At 40.9% G+C, this 15,478-nt stretch overlaps 1 protein-coding gene across 5 annotated transcripts in view; it reads right to left on the reverse strand.

The window, feature by feature from the left end:
• LOC127455575 (baculoviral IAP repeat-containing protein 6-like) overlaps nt 1-15,478 on the reverse strand; it is a 213,214-nt gene that overhangs the window by 129,815 nt on the left and 67,921 nt on the right. For 2 of the 5 annotated variants that reach the window (XM_051723584.1, XM_051723582.1), the window contains exons 28-43: nt 15,178-15,386; nt 10,164-10,510; nt 8,959-9,178; nt 8,686-8,822; nt 8,434-8,571; nt 8,125-8,255; nt 7,841-7,972; nt 7,442-7,657; nt 7,103-7,286; nt 6,741-6,941; nt 5,056-5,189; nt 4,616-4,775; nt 4,088-4,204; nt 3,780-3,937; nt 3,521-3,647; nt 2,031-2,141 (exon numbers count right to left, since the gene is read on the reverse strand). In XM_051723584.1, the coding sequence (XP_051579544.1) occupies nt 2,031-2,141; nt 3,521-3,647; nt 3,780-3,937; nt 4,088-4,204; nt 4,616-4,775; nt 5,056-5,189; nt 6,741-6,941; nt 7,103-7,286; nt 7,442-7,657; nt 7,841-7,972; nt 8,125-8,255; nt 8,434-8,571; nt 8,686-8,822; nt 8,959-9,178; nt 10,164-10,510; nt 15,178-15,386 (2,722 nt within the window). The remainder of the gene's footprint in view (nt 1-2,030; nt 2,142-3,520; nt 3,648-3,779; nt 3,938-4,087; nt 4,205-4,615; nt 4,776-5,055; nt 5,190-6,740; nt 6,942-7,102; nt 7,287-7,441; nt 7,658-7,840; nt 7,973-8,124; nt 8,256-8,433; nt 8,572-8,685; nt 8,823-8,958; nt 9,179-10,163; nt 10,511-15,177; nt 15,387-15,478) is intronic. The other 3 variants (XM_051723583.1, XM_051723586.1, XM_051723585.1) reach the window with 3 other exon arrangements.

Below are 15,478 nucleotides of genomic sequence, written 5' to 3' on the forward strand. Positions count from 1 at the left end.
TTCACTAGTTCGAATCCCAGGGCATGCTGAGTGACTCCAACCAGGTCTCCTAAGCAACCAAATTGGCCCAGTTGCTAGGAAGGGTAGAGTCACATGGGGTAACCTCCTCGTGGTCGCTATAATGTGGTTCGTTCTGGGTGCGGCGCGTGGTGAGTTGAGCGTAGTTGCTGCGGTGGATGGCGTGAAAACTCCACACGCGCTATGTCTCCGTGGCAATGCGCTCAACAAGCCACATGATAAGATGCGCGGGTTGACGGTCTCAGACGTGGAGGCAACTGGGGTTCGTCCTCCACCACCCAGACTGAGGCGAATCATTACACAACCACGAGGACTTAAAAAACCACATTGGGAATTGGGCATTCCAAATAAAAAAAATTAAAAAAAAGACACACAAACACATACAAGGCAGCTTCCCGTAATTCTCACCCTCTCGAGCTGCCATCTCTGGTCGCCTTTATCCCTCGCTCGCCTCATCAGGCTGATTGGGGTCCGGGTGTCCGTCATTCCGCCCGGACCCACCCTCCTCCGCGCTACACTTGTACCGGTTAATGGTTCTTCTCTTGGTTCCCATAATCTTGTTTTTAGTTTTTTTAAACGGTGCAAGACGTATAAGCCAAGCCCGCAACCCCCATTTCCCTGTGTGGGATTACCACTTGTGCTTGACTTTCTGTTTGCCACCATTCGAACTTTTGCAGATGGCTTACCTTAAGTGGATATCTTTGAAAACTGCCTTTCTGTTGGCCATCGCATCGTCTGTTAGTGAGTTATGCATGCGTTGTGTGCTTCAGCCAAATCCATCTTTTGTTCCTAAAGTTCTGTTTCCTCAGTTCGTGAATCAGTCCATTAATCTGGCTGTATTTCAGTGTTCGTCTCAATCAGATGAGTCAAGGTATCACCTCTTGTGTCCTGTGCGAGCCTTGAGTGGTTATGTGGATGCTACTGTTTCTCTTAGACAAACAGATCAGCTATTTGTTTGCTATGGTGGTGTCTGGAAGGGTGCCGCTGTGTCTAAGCAGAGATTGTCACATTGGATTGTGGAGGTGATCACCCTGACATACAAGAAAGCCCAAAAGCCCCTGCCAGGGGGGATTTCTTACAAGAGGTATTTCTTGTCATTCTACTAGGGCTGTGTCTACATCTTGGGCTGCCTTTAGAGGAGTCTCCATGGCAGATATCTGTGCAGCTGCCACCTGGGCTTCTCCATGTACCTTGCTCGCTTCTATATGGTCAATGTTGCTACACCTCATGCTGTGAGTTCAGCGGTTCTTCAGGGACAGCCTTGACTGTTTTTCAGGTGAGTAGCATTCCTCATGACTATATTGGTAATAGTCATCCACTAGTGCTTAAGCACCGCCTCTGGCGGTCAGGAGGAATGAAACAGAACACTAGTTAAGTAGGTAAACTGTGGTTCTGTGAATTCTGGATGACCGCCAGAGTTATGTGTCACTCGGAATGCACGAATGCCGCTGAGCTAATGTGGCTATTATCACACAACTGGAATAGCACATTCAGATCTCCTGATTTGGTTGTATTTTCCCCCCAGAGATACCACATGGTTGCAGCACACATATAGAAACAAACACACACACATACACACACACACACACACACACACACACACACATACACATACATGTTGGTGCTGCTATCCTTATGAGGACTCTCGATAGACAATGATTTTTATACTGTACGAACTATAGATTCTATCCCCTAACCCAAAACCTAACCTTCACAAAAAACTTTCTGCATTTTTACATTTTCATAAAAAACATAATTTTGTATGGTTAAGCGATTTGAATTATGGGGACACTAGAAATGTCCTCATAAACCACATTTATAGCATAATACCCTTGTAATTACCAGTTTGTAACCTAAAAAAATGTCCTCGTAAACCACCCAAACCTGCCCACACACACACACAGAAATGTCGGGCATAGCCATGGCCTCCCTGAGAAAGCTTCCCACACACCTGGCTGTGTCCAGAAACTCACCAGAGGTACAAAAACAGGCTCAGTATGACAGATACTTACCACTGGCAGGCATGTTGGTCATGAGGGTGAGACTGTGCAGGACGAGACACCATGTTCTCAGAGAGGTGTTAGGGTACCAGGCTAGCACTGACAGGAAGCTACTGATGGAGGCTGACAGAGACAAACATCACAGTGAAATATATACGCAGAATTAACAATCTGACCAAATCTTCCTTCTTTCAAGGTAAAATACAGAGACTTGGAGGAAGGGAGTATCTGATTGGTCAAGGTATTTGAGGTGCATCAATACTTTTAACCCTCCTATGGGATTCATAAATGAGCCCTACCTTTGCTTTTTCTGGTCAAAAATTACCAGGAGTACCAAAGGCGTTATTTTTTGTTTGTTTTTTTGCAATGAGGATAATGATACAATTTCTTTTTCCCTGAAGTAATAACAATAAAATTATGAAATTCTTTTGGGCTTTTATGCTACTTTATGCTTTTTAACCATTAATTTGCCTATGCACATAAGAAAATGTATGAAACTTCAATACAGTAAAAACCTACACTTCTGTAAGTTGAAACATGAGAATGTGACATACACTGGAGGCAGATTGCTGCCATCTGGTGAACTAAATATAAATAACATGACTTGAAAATTATGTCGTGACAATAAAAGCCAGTAGATGGCTGCAGGGTCTCCTGAACAGTAAAGTGTTTGGTGCTGCTATAGAATGAACTGAGAGCAAGCCTTGACGAGGCCACATTTATAACTTAGAGCTGTGTGAAAATGTCTTTGTTTCCATAACAGAAAAATGCAGTGTTTTGTCTGGAAGGTGATGCACCTGCATCTAAGCATAAACTTTCCCACAGTGGAAAAGGTATACTTTCGGGCACTGGGGTCAGAATTTGAACTCAGAATTTGAACTCAGAATTTGTTCCTTTGATCTTTGTTCTCGGTGTGTGTGTGTGCATGAGTTTGTTCTGCGTTCTCCTTCCTAGCTGTTCTATTTCTGTGTGTGTTATTGTCTCATCCCCTCATTTTTGAGTGTATGTGTTTAGCATTGTGGCTGATTTATTGGTTTTATTTGACAAATGTAAAAAAATTATGGTCTTTTCCATTCATTTTCAATAGTCGGTCAATTTTGACCACGAAGACAAAAGGTGTCGGTTTTTTTACGACCACTTATTTTATGAAGACTTAACGAATCTTGTCCAAACATTTTTTTATATTTAGATGGCAAGTGGAGGAACGGTCACCAAGTCTTGTACCACTTAGATAAAAGAAATTTTTTTTTACTAAATCAGCAAAAGTGCTTCCACTCAAAAATAACCAAAGACCATAGAAGGTTTAAATAATTTGTGTCAAAGATCTCGAAATAAATGACTGTTAGTTGTGTCCTAAGTTGTATGCAATAACACAAAATTCTCCATCATTAAGGCTAATATAAGCATAAGATCTATTTCTAAAAACAAAAGGGCAAAATGCAGCTGACACTTCAGGATTAGTTATATTGAGTGCTCTATCAGTCTGTAGATTGATGTCAAACCTTGGTTAAGGGGGATTGTGGGTACTCGGCTGGTATTAAAGAGGAAAATGTCTGAGCCAGTCTCGTCTGACCCTCCAGAGCATGAACTCAAACTCAGAGTCAACCATAACTGCAGCAATGACTCCAACTACAGAGAGAGAGAGAGAGAGAGAGAGAGAGAGAGAAACAAAAATATCGTCTGTTGAGCAAAGTACTTTGGAAAGTCATACTGTACCGCAAATCGCAGGTGGACATGACAAAAACAAGCGAGTGTGTATACCTGTACGTGGTGAACTTGCAGCAAAGAGAAGAGTTTGTTGAAGCAAGTGCTCAACATGGGGATGGAAGAGGGCTGTACCATCAGACTGCTGCCTGGGGGAGAGTTGTGGAACCCTCCACGCAAGAGAGAGTCGTCTGTCCCATTTGCAGACTGGGCCACTGAGAGAAACACAGGAGCAATGATTTTAAAAAGAACAAACAGCACACAAATACTGTACACATTACATCTGCATGTTCGCATCTGTGAGTCTACTTCAAGGTCAGGTGGGGGTTATAGCTTGCAGAATTAAGTCTGGAGTGTGTGTGTACCTGAAGGGGAAGTAGATGTTAATGCCTGTAGTATGGCATCTGCCTCCAGTGTTGCCATCATCTTCAGCATGAGTTCAGCCTGCTGTTCTAATCCCACCTCCAGCCGAGCATCCAGAGCTGTAGCACAAATTATGGCACTTGAACACATTTCATATTACAGGGCTCCAAAATAAGGATGGCCTGGGACCAGTGTAATTGTGTTTTGGGTCATCTAATGAAATGGTTACTTGCCCTTATAGGCCAACTATAGTTGTAAATTAAAAATTAAAAAATTAAAAAAATTAAATTAAATTAAAAACATAATAAATCGTGTGTTCTATTGTTTAACATTGATTTTTTTCTGACAAATTTAAAAACATATTGGCAATTTTCATTCAGATATGCATTTTTCTTTTTTTGAGGGGGGTGGGGTGCACTGAATATATTGCAAGGGCAAGTACAAATCTGAACTACCAGACTGACCAGGCAAGCATAAAAATTCCATGTAATTTCTTGTATATAAATCATTTATTTTCTGAAGTTTCTAACCTTGAGACACAGACACTGAGATGCTCTGAGATCCAGGCTTCTCTGCCACAGCAGCTGCAGGTGGTTTGGACACAGGTATGCCCACACCCCCTGTGTAGGGGTTATAACTGTACGATCCATAATCAGCACCCCAGTAATCATACCAGGTACTGCTGATTGGCTGCAAGAGAGAGCAGGTAAAAGAAAAAAAAAAACCAACAACAACAAAAAGATCTGACACTAGGTCTCTGAAAAAAAAAAGAAAAAAAAAAAAGAAAGAAAAATACTTCACAGTGGAAAGGGTTTAAAAATAGACACACAACCCAGACATGAGTAAGTGCAAATCAGTTCTAAATACTACAATAAATCAATAAAATACTGATTTAACTGTTAATCTCTGATTACTGTCTGGGGTGGAATACATGCAGTAGTAATAAAACAGAGGAGGAAGAGGTCCATACCTTAAAAACCTTGGCGGCGAGTGGATCTTTTTCCAAATCAATATCTAAAGGATCAATATCAACATCCATCAAGTCCTGTAGCAAGTCAAAGTCTATGTCTTTATCTTTTTCCAAAGATGACAGTGGTGGAGCACCTTTGGGCAATGAAAAGACCTTTAATATTGCAAGAGCAGTGTACCAAGAGAAGTAACTACATAGACAGCCTTCTTCAGGAAGTCAGGCTGTCAAACTCCTCTCAGACAGACAGACGGTCCAAACAGTGGATCGTTGACCCATTTTGAATAGAAAAGCAGCTGCTTACCATTGATTTAATGCACTAATAAAAGTTGATTTAGCATATTATGACAATGCTTTAAAAGTTTATAGACAAACTTTAAAGAGTCAAATCATCTGCACTGTTCCAACCCCTCGTCCACTAGGGGTGTAAATCGGACGTTTCATCAAGATACGATCTTATATCGATTCTCTTGGCCTGCGATCCAATATTTGCAGATACTTCAAAGTCTGTCACGATACAATTTTGATTTGATTCAATTCAGGGCCCTGCGATTGATATTCCGAAATGATGTGCCTATTTTACACAATCAACAGAAAAAAATGTTGCCCTCAATTGCAACCAAAATATAATTTGAATATTTTATTGAGCTCTCTGAAAAGTGCAAATTTACTATCTGCATTGGGTCATACACAACGCGATAAGGTACTTCAGGTGTTGAAAAAAATGATACAGATAATAATATAAAAAATAACATCACACACAAGTGATCAATCATTTGATTACAGCTTATTTTTCAGTTTAATCCAATTCCAAGTACTTACATACCCATAACTATCCGTGCTACTACAACTTCCACAGTTGTAATGAAAAATTCTGTTACAGTTAACTGGGATAAATGTTAGTAAGGGTGTTGATGTGCAAAGTCTTATAACTGATGCTAGTGCTGGGCAGCAGGTGATTTCTCTTTCCCTTGTTAATGCTGTTCAGAATGTCGGCATTGTCAAGACGTTTCACATGATGGTTGAACTGCTCCATGTTACTTTAAAATAGCAAATTCTCATGTAAAATTCAAATGGGTCACATGCGCAACGATATCGATGGAAGCCTGAATTAATCACACATATGAGCCGCTCTGCATTTGTCACGAGAGCTCACATTTTAAGGAGCGACCGGTTGATGCACTCGCACAGATCCTGTCACTGGAGCTCAGGTTTCGTGGGAAGCCCGGTTTATGTACGCGCACTGATAGCAGAGCGTAATTTGGCTTCGCAGACCCCGCGCACATCCTTGTCCCACATGAAAAGCATATTTAGCGCTCATAAAGTGAAATTAATGTAATAAGATTGCTTCATTGCCTGACGGAAATGCGTACGGATGCAGCTGACATGAGAGTATTAAAATAAAGGTACATCTTAAAAAATTTCTATATCAATATTTATGCGTTGTTCCGATAACATTGGATCGTTGGTTAATGGATCGATGCATCGATCCAGATCGATGAATCGTTACACCCCTACCGTCCACTGCATTTTATCACCATAAAACGTAATAATAAAGAAAAAAGGAAAACAAAAAAACACAAAACATGCATTTAGTTCATCGAAGAGTGTAAAACAAACAAACATCAGAAATAAGAAAGGTGAGGGTCCATGAGGTGACGTGCTATTCGGGCGGGTTACCAACGCACTTTGGAACACAGAGGGCGTCCCGGGTGTACCTGCGATGATATCAGGTCCTAGGGGCTCATCGATTGTCTCCACCAGGGGAATGGGGGTCGGTTGAGGAAGTGAGTCATCACAATCCACCCCCACAGAGGAAGAGGAGGCCCCTGCCTCATCAGCCCCAGCCCCCTCCATCCCATCCATACACACTGGAGACAAGAGCTCTCCTACAAACAGATCACACATCATCAGTGATATAAACCAACTTGATTTCTTCAAAAATATTGTATCTCTATAAAATTACATATAACTTTTACACATTTCTAAAGGTCAAAGAAATCAAGCTTCTAAAAGAATGAATTCTTGCCACTCTTAAGACAAACCACACCTGCGAGGATGTCCTGCAGCATGCAGGTGAGAGAATACTGGGCCCAGGCTCCACCCCAGGAAATGTCTCCACGGTTGAAGTCCGTCCCCACTAGTAAAAGCAGCAATCTCTCCAGCTGCTGTTCTGAAACAACCTCACACAGATGGATTGTGGGCCGTGTGGCATTTGCTATCCTGGCCAATACCTAAGCAAGTGGAGAAGATTTAAAACATGCGAGATGGGATTTCTAGAGCTACAATGCATCTATAACAAATTACAAGACTCCATGGCCATCAGAGAGCCAATTTGATAATCAGACATGGCCACATTTCTGAATACAGTTCAAGTAAATAGTCACACCTTGCAGACAAAGAGAAGTAAGTCTGCATGACAGGTAAAGTCCATGGAGAGAAGGAAGAGAGCGAGCTTCTGGACGACGCAAATGCAGCGCTCGTGAGATAAAGTGAAAGGCAGGAGCTCGACCTCAGGGGCCTCTTTTGACACCGACGCCTCTGAGTCCAAGGTGGAGCGTGGCCATTCTGCTGTTCGCCTCAAACGGATCAGATCCTTAAAGTGCTGACAAAGGGGATAAAAAAAACGCATGGTTTATTATACATGTCCATTGCATGTCAGATGTACATAACAACATCTTTAACTACTACTAATGCTATCCTATGCCAAAACCTAAGAGACGTTCCATAACAAAGTTAGTTATGCATCCAAGATAAGTTGTCAAAAGGCTGAGTTTGGAGGTCTCACCTTGGATGTGGCTTGCTTGAGTTTGGCCTGTTCCACCAGAAGCTTGTAGGAGGAACCTTTATTGCTCTGGATCTTCTCCTTCTCGATTTGCTCCACTAAAGCTTTCTGTTTGGCTTTCAGTAAATTTAACTGCTGCAATAAGAAGGGAATTGATCAACATCCCCACTACAACTACAAAGGCAAAGTTCAAGAGCAGAACTTTGAGCAGAATTCAACTTGGTTTGTTAACCATGAAATATAAGTGGCCAATATTGGCAGAAGACGTTTGTGCAAGACACATGTACCTGTTTGTGGTGGACTAGCTGTTTACGGATCTTGCGTGAGTACAGACGATCTAAACTGCTGTTGCTGCCTTTGGCTGATCTGCTTGGGTTCTGAGATTGCAGACTGTTATTTATGAAGCTCCACTGGTTCCCTGATGTGATTAGAAAGAAAAAAAGAAGGACAAATTTCAAAACACTTTAACTTTAGTCCTCAGGCTTGTCTAGACTTTAAAGATATCTTTATAACACCATCAGACCAGTTTATGCATGATCTCTTAATAATCAAACAAAGATCTGTTCTGGAAGGTTTTCTCTTGCATTGAGTCATACCTGTGAAGGTTCTCTCCCTGTCTTTTCCACCCAGAGGTTTCTTGGCTGCAGTGGCTTCATCTTCAACACTGGCCACATAGTCGAGAAGTCTGGAAACCAGCATGACCACCCAGCTGATCATGGGGATATCCAACACACCTACAAACACAAACACATTACATAAACACACACACACACATATATAGACAGACATGTGTTTCATTACATCAAATCAACACAAACAAAGAAAATCTTTCTGTTTCTCACACACACCTTCTGTCCTACGGGGCTGTGCTGCAGAGGTCTGTAGCAGAGGGGATAACAGACTGTCCAGCAGGTTTAACAAACCCTCCAGAACTCCACTGTTACTCAAAGACCTTTGGCCAATACAAGACAGCAGCATGAACACCCTGAGGAAATGAACAGAGGGATAAACATGAAACATGATAAACATGTCATACTTCTGAGCAAGACCAGAACTCATAGCAAGGATTTTCTACAATATGTGTATGTATAAGTTTCTATGTGTGTGCATTTTTGCTTTACCTGTCCTGAGGGAAGATGAGCAGCTGCTCAGAGTTGTAGAGCTCCTGCAGGACGTTGGAGAGGAACTGGCCCCACCACCTCTCCCCACCACAGAGCTGCACCAGCAGCAGACCCGCGTGCAGACGAATTTTAGGAGTTCCACTGATGCACAGCTGCTTGAAGAGCTCCTCACACGCCTGGGCATGAAATGTGTTCTGCAACACTGAGGGCACGGAGTGACCTGAGGGAGACATAGAAAAAAAAAATTGACATTAAAATTATAGGCAATTGATTACAGAAAGAGAAAATGAAAGAAAATGAAGTTTAAATATTTTTTAAATAAAAAATTAAGACTGAATACAAAAACAGATGAAGTGTCAATTTCAGCAGAAAATGGAGTCAACATCAGTGCAGAGGCTGCTGACATACCATTAGGTTCACTCCATTCAATGACTCTAAAACTAATCTCTGGCAATTTTTGAAGATATTAAGCCACAAGTTTCACTGATAACCCCACTTCTTTCCCTTTCCTGAAGTCATTTAGCAATCGATCTTATTGGACATTAAAAGGTCAAATCTTTTCAAAGAGCTCTTGCAAAATCTCCTAAAAATGGGAAACAAAGCTCCTAAAATAAGACTAGAAAACTGAAAGACAACATGAAATGGCTGTAATCAGTGGCAGTGGTGGCTCAGCGGTTAAGGCTCTGGGTTACTGATCAGAAGGTCTGGGGTTCAAACCCCAACACCGCCAAGATACCACTGTTGGGCCCTTGAGCAAGGCCCTTGACCCTATCTGCTCCAGGGGCGCCGTAACATGGCTGACCCTGCACTCTGACACCATCTTAGCTGGGATATGTGAAAAAAAAGAATTTCACTGTATATGTGCAAATGTATAATGTGTGATAAAAATTATAATTATAATCTGATTTATTTCTACATTAAACAGAATATTTACCAAAAATAGTAAATACATTTTCGTAAAAGTAGGCTATGATGTAACTTGGTTAATATTACTGTTCCATGGCTGCATGGATAGAAAAGATGTTTCAGAGAAAGAGAACTTTAAATTTTGATAATATTTTATGAAAATACTTTGTATATATACATTTATACAAATGTATATTACAATAACACCAGGAACATTAATTTAGAAAACAAATGGTCTATTTTGCTTTCACATTGTTTTGAAATAGTGAGGTGCTGTTTAGACCAGCTGCTTCTCTCACCGTTACAACAGTGTAGCAGGCTGAGCAGTGTGTCCAGCAAGTATCTGATAATGGTTCTGAGCTGTTCTGTCGAAGAATTCTGGACAAGCTCTCTGGGCTCATAATTCTCAGGCAGGTGTTTGCGAGTGGCCCTCAGAGACACACGCAACCTCTGTACGGCATGATGGGCCAGGTTGAGCTGCAGCTGCAGCTGAATGCAGTCCTGGTAGGCGGAGAAAACGCGGGAATCCTCTTCTACGGCTTTATCAGGCTTACGCAGGAAGTACTGTGCATTATTAGCGCTGTTAAGAGGTGGCAGGTCGATGTTCTGAAGCAGTGTCTCCAGCCGATGACAGGCTAGATTATACCTGCAAAAGAGATTAGCATAGTTAGACTGAAGACTGAAATTACAGAGTGATTTTGCCTCCTGGAATAGATTTTCTAGGGCATTTTTACCTACAGGACAGCATATTATTTCTAACATATAACAGTGTGTTGTCCATTTGTCAAATACTTAAATTGAATAAACTAAATGATATGGTCACTACAACATACAAACATAACTCAGTGTTTCCCCTATATGCACTATGCAGCAGCGCTGTGCCACTGCTGAATTATGAATGCCACTGTTGGGATTTCACATGGTTAATTTAATATTCTTGACGCAACAATGCTTGCCAGGCCCAATCAGCTGTGCGCTTTGTACAGTGCGAAAGAGACCCCACCACATACACGCACATACTCACAGTGACGTCACCGCATAACACGCGTCAAACTCACTTCATTTCATGTGGCCCGCGAGCTCATTTCTGAAACGTAGGATGGCAGGGTATCACGACATGGCTCAATCGTGGATAAAGCAGCACGAGCGCAAAGCAGGAGCGGGAATTAGCAGACTGGTCTCAACCGAACAGACTATTTTAAATGCGCATGTGAACCAGTGAGATGCACGGTGGGGATTGCGAAACCCATTTGAATGTGGTACAGAATTGTCTGTTGCAAAACTCAAAATGTCTCGGTGATGAAATTAGTTTAAAATAAACTGCCCCCACATTCTAAATGGCACTGACAAAGAAAACAGGAGAAAACAAATTAGAAGGATTTTCAATTCTCAAATCACAACACTTTGAAACATTTACCATGGATTTACTGTATTAACACTAACTGTACTGTAATAACTATGGTAGTTGTGGCAGAAAGTTTTCTAAATGTATTTAGACTGCTGTTTTTTTCATTACAAAAATGCCATAGTCATTTATATAGAAACCATAGTTACTAATAATGGTAGTGAGGAGCCATGCATGGTTTTACCTATGGTTACCATGGACATATTACAAATATCATAGTTAAAACTATGAATATTATGGAAGAACTATGGTAAAAATCAGTTTTCTATCTGTTCTCTTGTAATGATCTCTGATTGTAGGAAAATGTAAGTTGTTTTGTTTGCCTTCAGAAATTCCAATAGATGACTGTAGTGTAATCAGTAAGAGCCCGATGTAAGAAATTAGTAAAGAAGACCCACCTTAGTCACACTGTCAAAATATTTCAATTTAGCCATATACAAATTAGGGCACAAATAAACCCTGATGTGGCCCAGGCTGAAATTGAGTTTGACATCCCTGTTTTAAGCTATTCCTCGACCAACACGTGTTAATACGGGTCTGCCATTGCGGGCTTGTGGACAGCACTGCTACTGAAAAAAATCCTAGGGGAAACGCTGCAACTGTATGTTACTAGACAGAAAATAGTACATCATGAAATGTCAAATGTCAGATAACAGATTTTTTAAAATGGAAGAGATCACCTCAAGGGCATATCTGGGTCATTGCCATCACTTTCTGTGGCATTTTTGCCCCAAGCTCTGGTTACTTTCTGACCCTAAATCAGACTATGACATTTGTGAAAAAAAATAACAATAAAAATAATATACATATATATATATATATATATATATATATATATATATATATATATATATATATATATATATACACACACACACACACACATACATATATATATATATAGCCCAGGCCCTTAAAACAACCAATCTGCATTCAAACCAATTACAGTGGCAAGAAGAAGTATGTGAACCCTTTGGAATTAATTAACTACTGAAGTAGTTTAAGTCTTTGGTTCTTTTAATTGTGTTGATTTTGGCTCACATTTAACAAAAACCCAACAATTCACTATCTCAGAAAATTAGAATACATCATAAGACCAATACAAAAAAACATTTTTAGTGAATTGTTGGCCTTCTGGAAAGTATGTTCATTTACTGTGTATGTGCTCAATACTTGGTAGGGGCTCCTTTTGCTTTAATTACTGCCTCAGTTTGGCATGGCATGGAGGTGATCATTTTGTCGCACTGCTGAGGTGGTATGGAAGCCAAGGTTTCTTTGACAGTGGCCTTCAGCTCATCTGCATTTTTTGGTCTCTTGTTTCTCATTTTCCTCTTGACAATACCCCATAGATTCTCTATGGGGTTCAGGTCTGGTGAGTTTGCTGGCCAGTCAAGCACACCAACACCATGGTCATTTAACCAACTTTTAGTGCTTTTGGCAGTGTGGGCAGGTGCCAAATCCTGCTGGAAAATGAAATCAGCATCTTTAAAAAGCTGGTCAGCAGAAGGAAGCATGAAGTGCTCCAAAATGTCTTGGTAAACGGGTGCAGTGACTTTGGTTTTCAAAAAATACAATGGACCAACACCAGCAGATGACATTGCACCCCAAATCATCACAGACTGTGGAAACTTAACACTGGACTTCAAGCAACTTGGGCTATGAACTTCTCCACCCTTCCTCCAGACTCTAGGACCTTGGTTTCCAAATAAAATACAAAACTTGCTCTCATCTGAAAAGAGGACTTTGGACCACTGGGCAACAGTCCAGTTCTTCTTCTCCTTAGCCCAGGTAAGACGCCTCTGACGTTGTCTGTGGTTCAGGAGTGGCTTAACAAGAGGAATACGACAACTGTAGCCAAATTCCTTGACACGTCTGTGTGTGGTGGCTCTTGATGCCTTGACCCCAGCCTCAGTCCATTCCTTGTGAAGTTCACCCAAATTCTTGAATTGATTTTGCTTGACAATTCTCATAAGGCTGTGGTTCTCTCGGTTGGTTGTGCATCTTTTTCTTCCACACTTTTTCCTTCCACTCAACTTTCTGTTAACATGCTTGGATACAGCACTCTGTGAACAGCCAGCTTCTTTGGCAATGAATGTTTGTGGCTTACCCTCCTTGTGAAGGGTGTCAATGATTGTCTTCTGGACAACTGTCAGATCAGCAGTCTTCCCCATGATTGTGTAGCCTAGTGAACCAAACTGAGAGACCATTTTGAAGGCTCAGGAAACCTTTGCAGGTGTTTTGAGTTGATTAGCTGATTGGCATATCACCATATTCTAATTTTTTGAGATAGTGAATTGGTGGGTTTTTGTTAAATGTGAGCCAAAATCATCACAATTAAAAGAACCAAAGACTTAAACTACTTCAGTCTGTGTGCACTGAATTTATTTAATACACAAGTTTCACAATTTGAGTTGAATTACTGAAATAAATGAACTTTTCCACGACATTCTAATTTATTGAGATGCACCTGTACATATAAATTCGTCTTAAAATCTGGTTTGATCTTGATCTAATTTAAAATAATGAACAAACACAATCTGTTTTAACAAATAACACAATTTTATCGTTCTTGTACATATTGAATACATCATTCAAACATTCACAGTGTACGTTGGAAAAAGAATGTGAACTCCTAGGCTTATGACATCAACAAAAACTAATTAGAATCAGGAGTTTGCAAACCCGAGATTGGAGGTGTCGGTTAGAGCTAATTTGACTTATAAAAAGCACTAAAACATTTTGAGTTTGCTTTTCACAAGAGAAGACAATAAAAGAGAGATCTTAAAAGACTTACGATCAAGAATTGTTGCTTTGCATAAAACTGGAAAGGGTTATAAAGTTATCTCGAAGGCCTTAGATATTAATTTCACCACAGTTAGACAAACTGTCTATAAATGGAGATGATTTAGTACTGTGGCTACTCTCCCTAGAAGTGGCCGTCCAGTCAAGATGACTCAAAGGGCAAACCGCTGAATGCTCAGTGAGGTAAAAAAGAAACACTGGAAGTGGTTAACGTCTCTGTTCATGAGTCTGCTATATAGAAAACATTACAAAGGCATGGTGTCCATGGCAGGACACCACAAAAGAAGCTGCTGGTTTCCAACACAAATATTGCTAGACGCCTGAAGTTTGCAAAAGACCACCTTGACACTCCACAACGCTACAGGGAAAATGTTTTTTAGACTGATGAAACTAAGGCTGAATAGTTTGGAAAGAACATGCAGCACTACATATGGCATAAAAGGGGCACCGCATACCAACATGAAAACATCATCCTAACAATCATGATTTGGGACTGCTTTGCTGCTTTGGGGTCTGCACTGCTTGCCATCATTGAGGGAAAAATTAATTCCCAAGTTTATCAAGGTATCCTATCCTACAGGATAATGTCAGGGTGGTTATGCGCCAGCTGAAGCTCAGTAGAAGTTGAGTGATGCAGCAGGATAATGACCCTAAACAACAAAGTAAATCCACTACAGAATGGTTTCAAAAAAAGAAAATCCACCATTCGGAGTGGCCCAGACAGATCCCAGACCTTAACCCAATAGAAATGCTGTGGAATGACCTCAAGAAATCCATTCACACCAGACATCATAAGAATATGACTAAACTGAAGCAATTCTGTGAGGAAAAATAGTCCAAAATTCCTTCTGAATGTTGTGTAGGTCTAATACGCAGCTACCCGAAATGCTTGGTTGAGGTTATTGCTGCCAAAGGAGGATCGGCCAGTTATTAAGTCCAAGAGTTCACTTACTTTTTCCACAGCACTGTGAATGTTGTAATGGGATGTGTTCAATAAAGACATGAAATATTATAATTGTTTGTGTGTTGTTAGCTTAAGCACATTGTGTTCATCAATGCAGGTAATTTAATTTGTTTTGTGCTGTCAGCTTTGTAGTCTGACTGACCTGCACTGAATGTCTTCCTGAAGGGCCACCATCATAGACAGATGCTGATCAAGGTCTGGCTGACTGGCGGCTTCGCATTCGCCCCGCAGAGGGTCATGCATCAGTTTTAGCTCACTCTCCCATGGCAGAATGTAGGTGTGGCCATAATAGAATCCCAATGGGATTTTAGCACGGGCATTAGTGCTGCCGTATCGTCCAATCACAGTGATCTGGGGAAAGGGGGAAAGAGTGAATGACAGTGGAGGTGTTGTGGCTATAAAATGGTTGTCTATGTGCTAAACAGAGACATCACTAAAACAGT

This window comes from Myxocyprinus asiaticus, chromosome 17 (genome assembly GCF_019703515.2).
Source record: "Myxocyprinus asiaticus isolate MX2 ecotype Aquarium Trade chromosome 17, UBuf_Myxa_2, whole genome shotgun sequence".
Lineage (NCBI taxonomy): Eukaryota > Metazoa > Chordata > Actinopteri > Cypriniformes > Catostomidae > Myxocyprinus > Myxocyprinus asiaticus.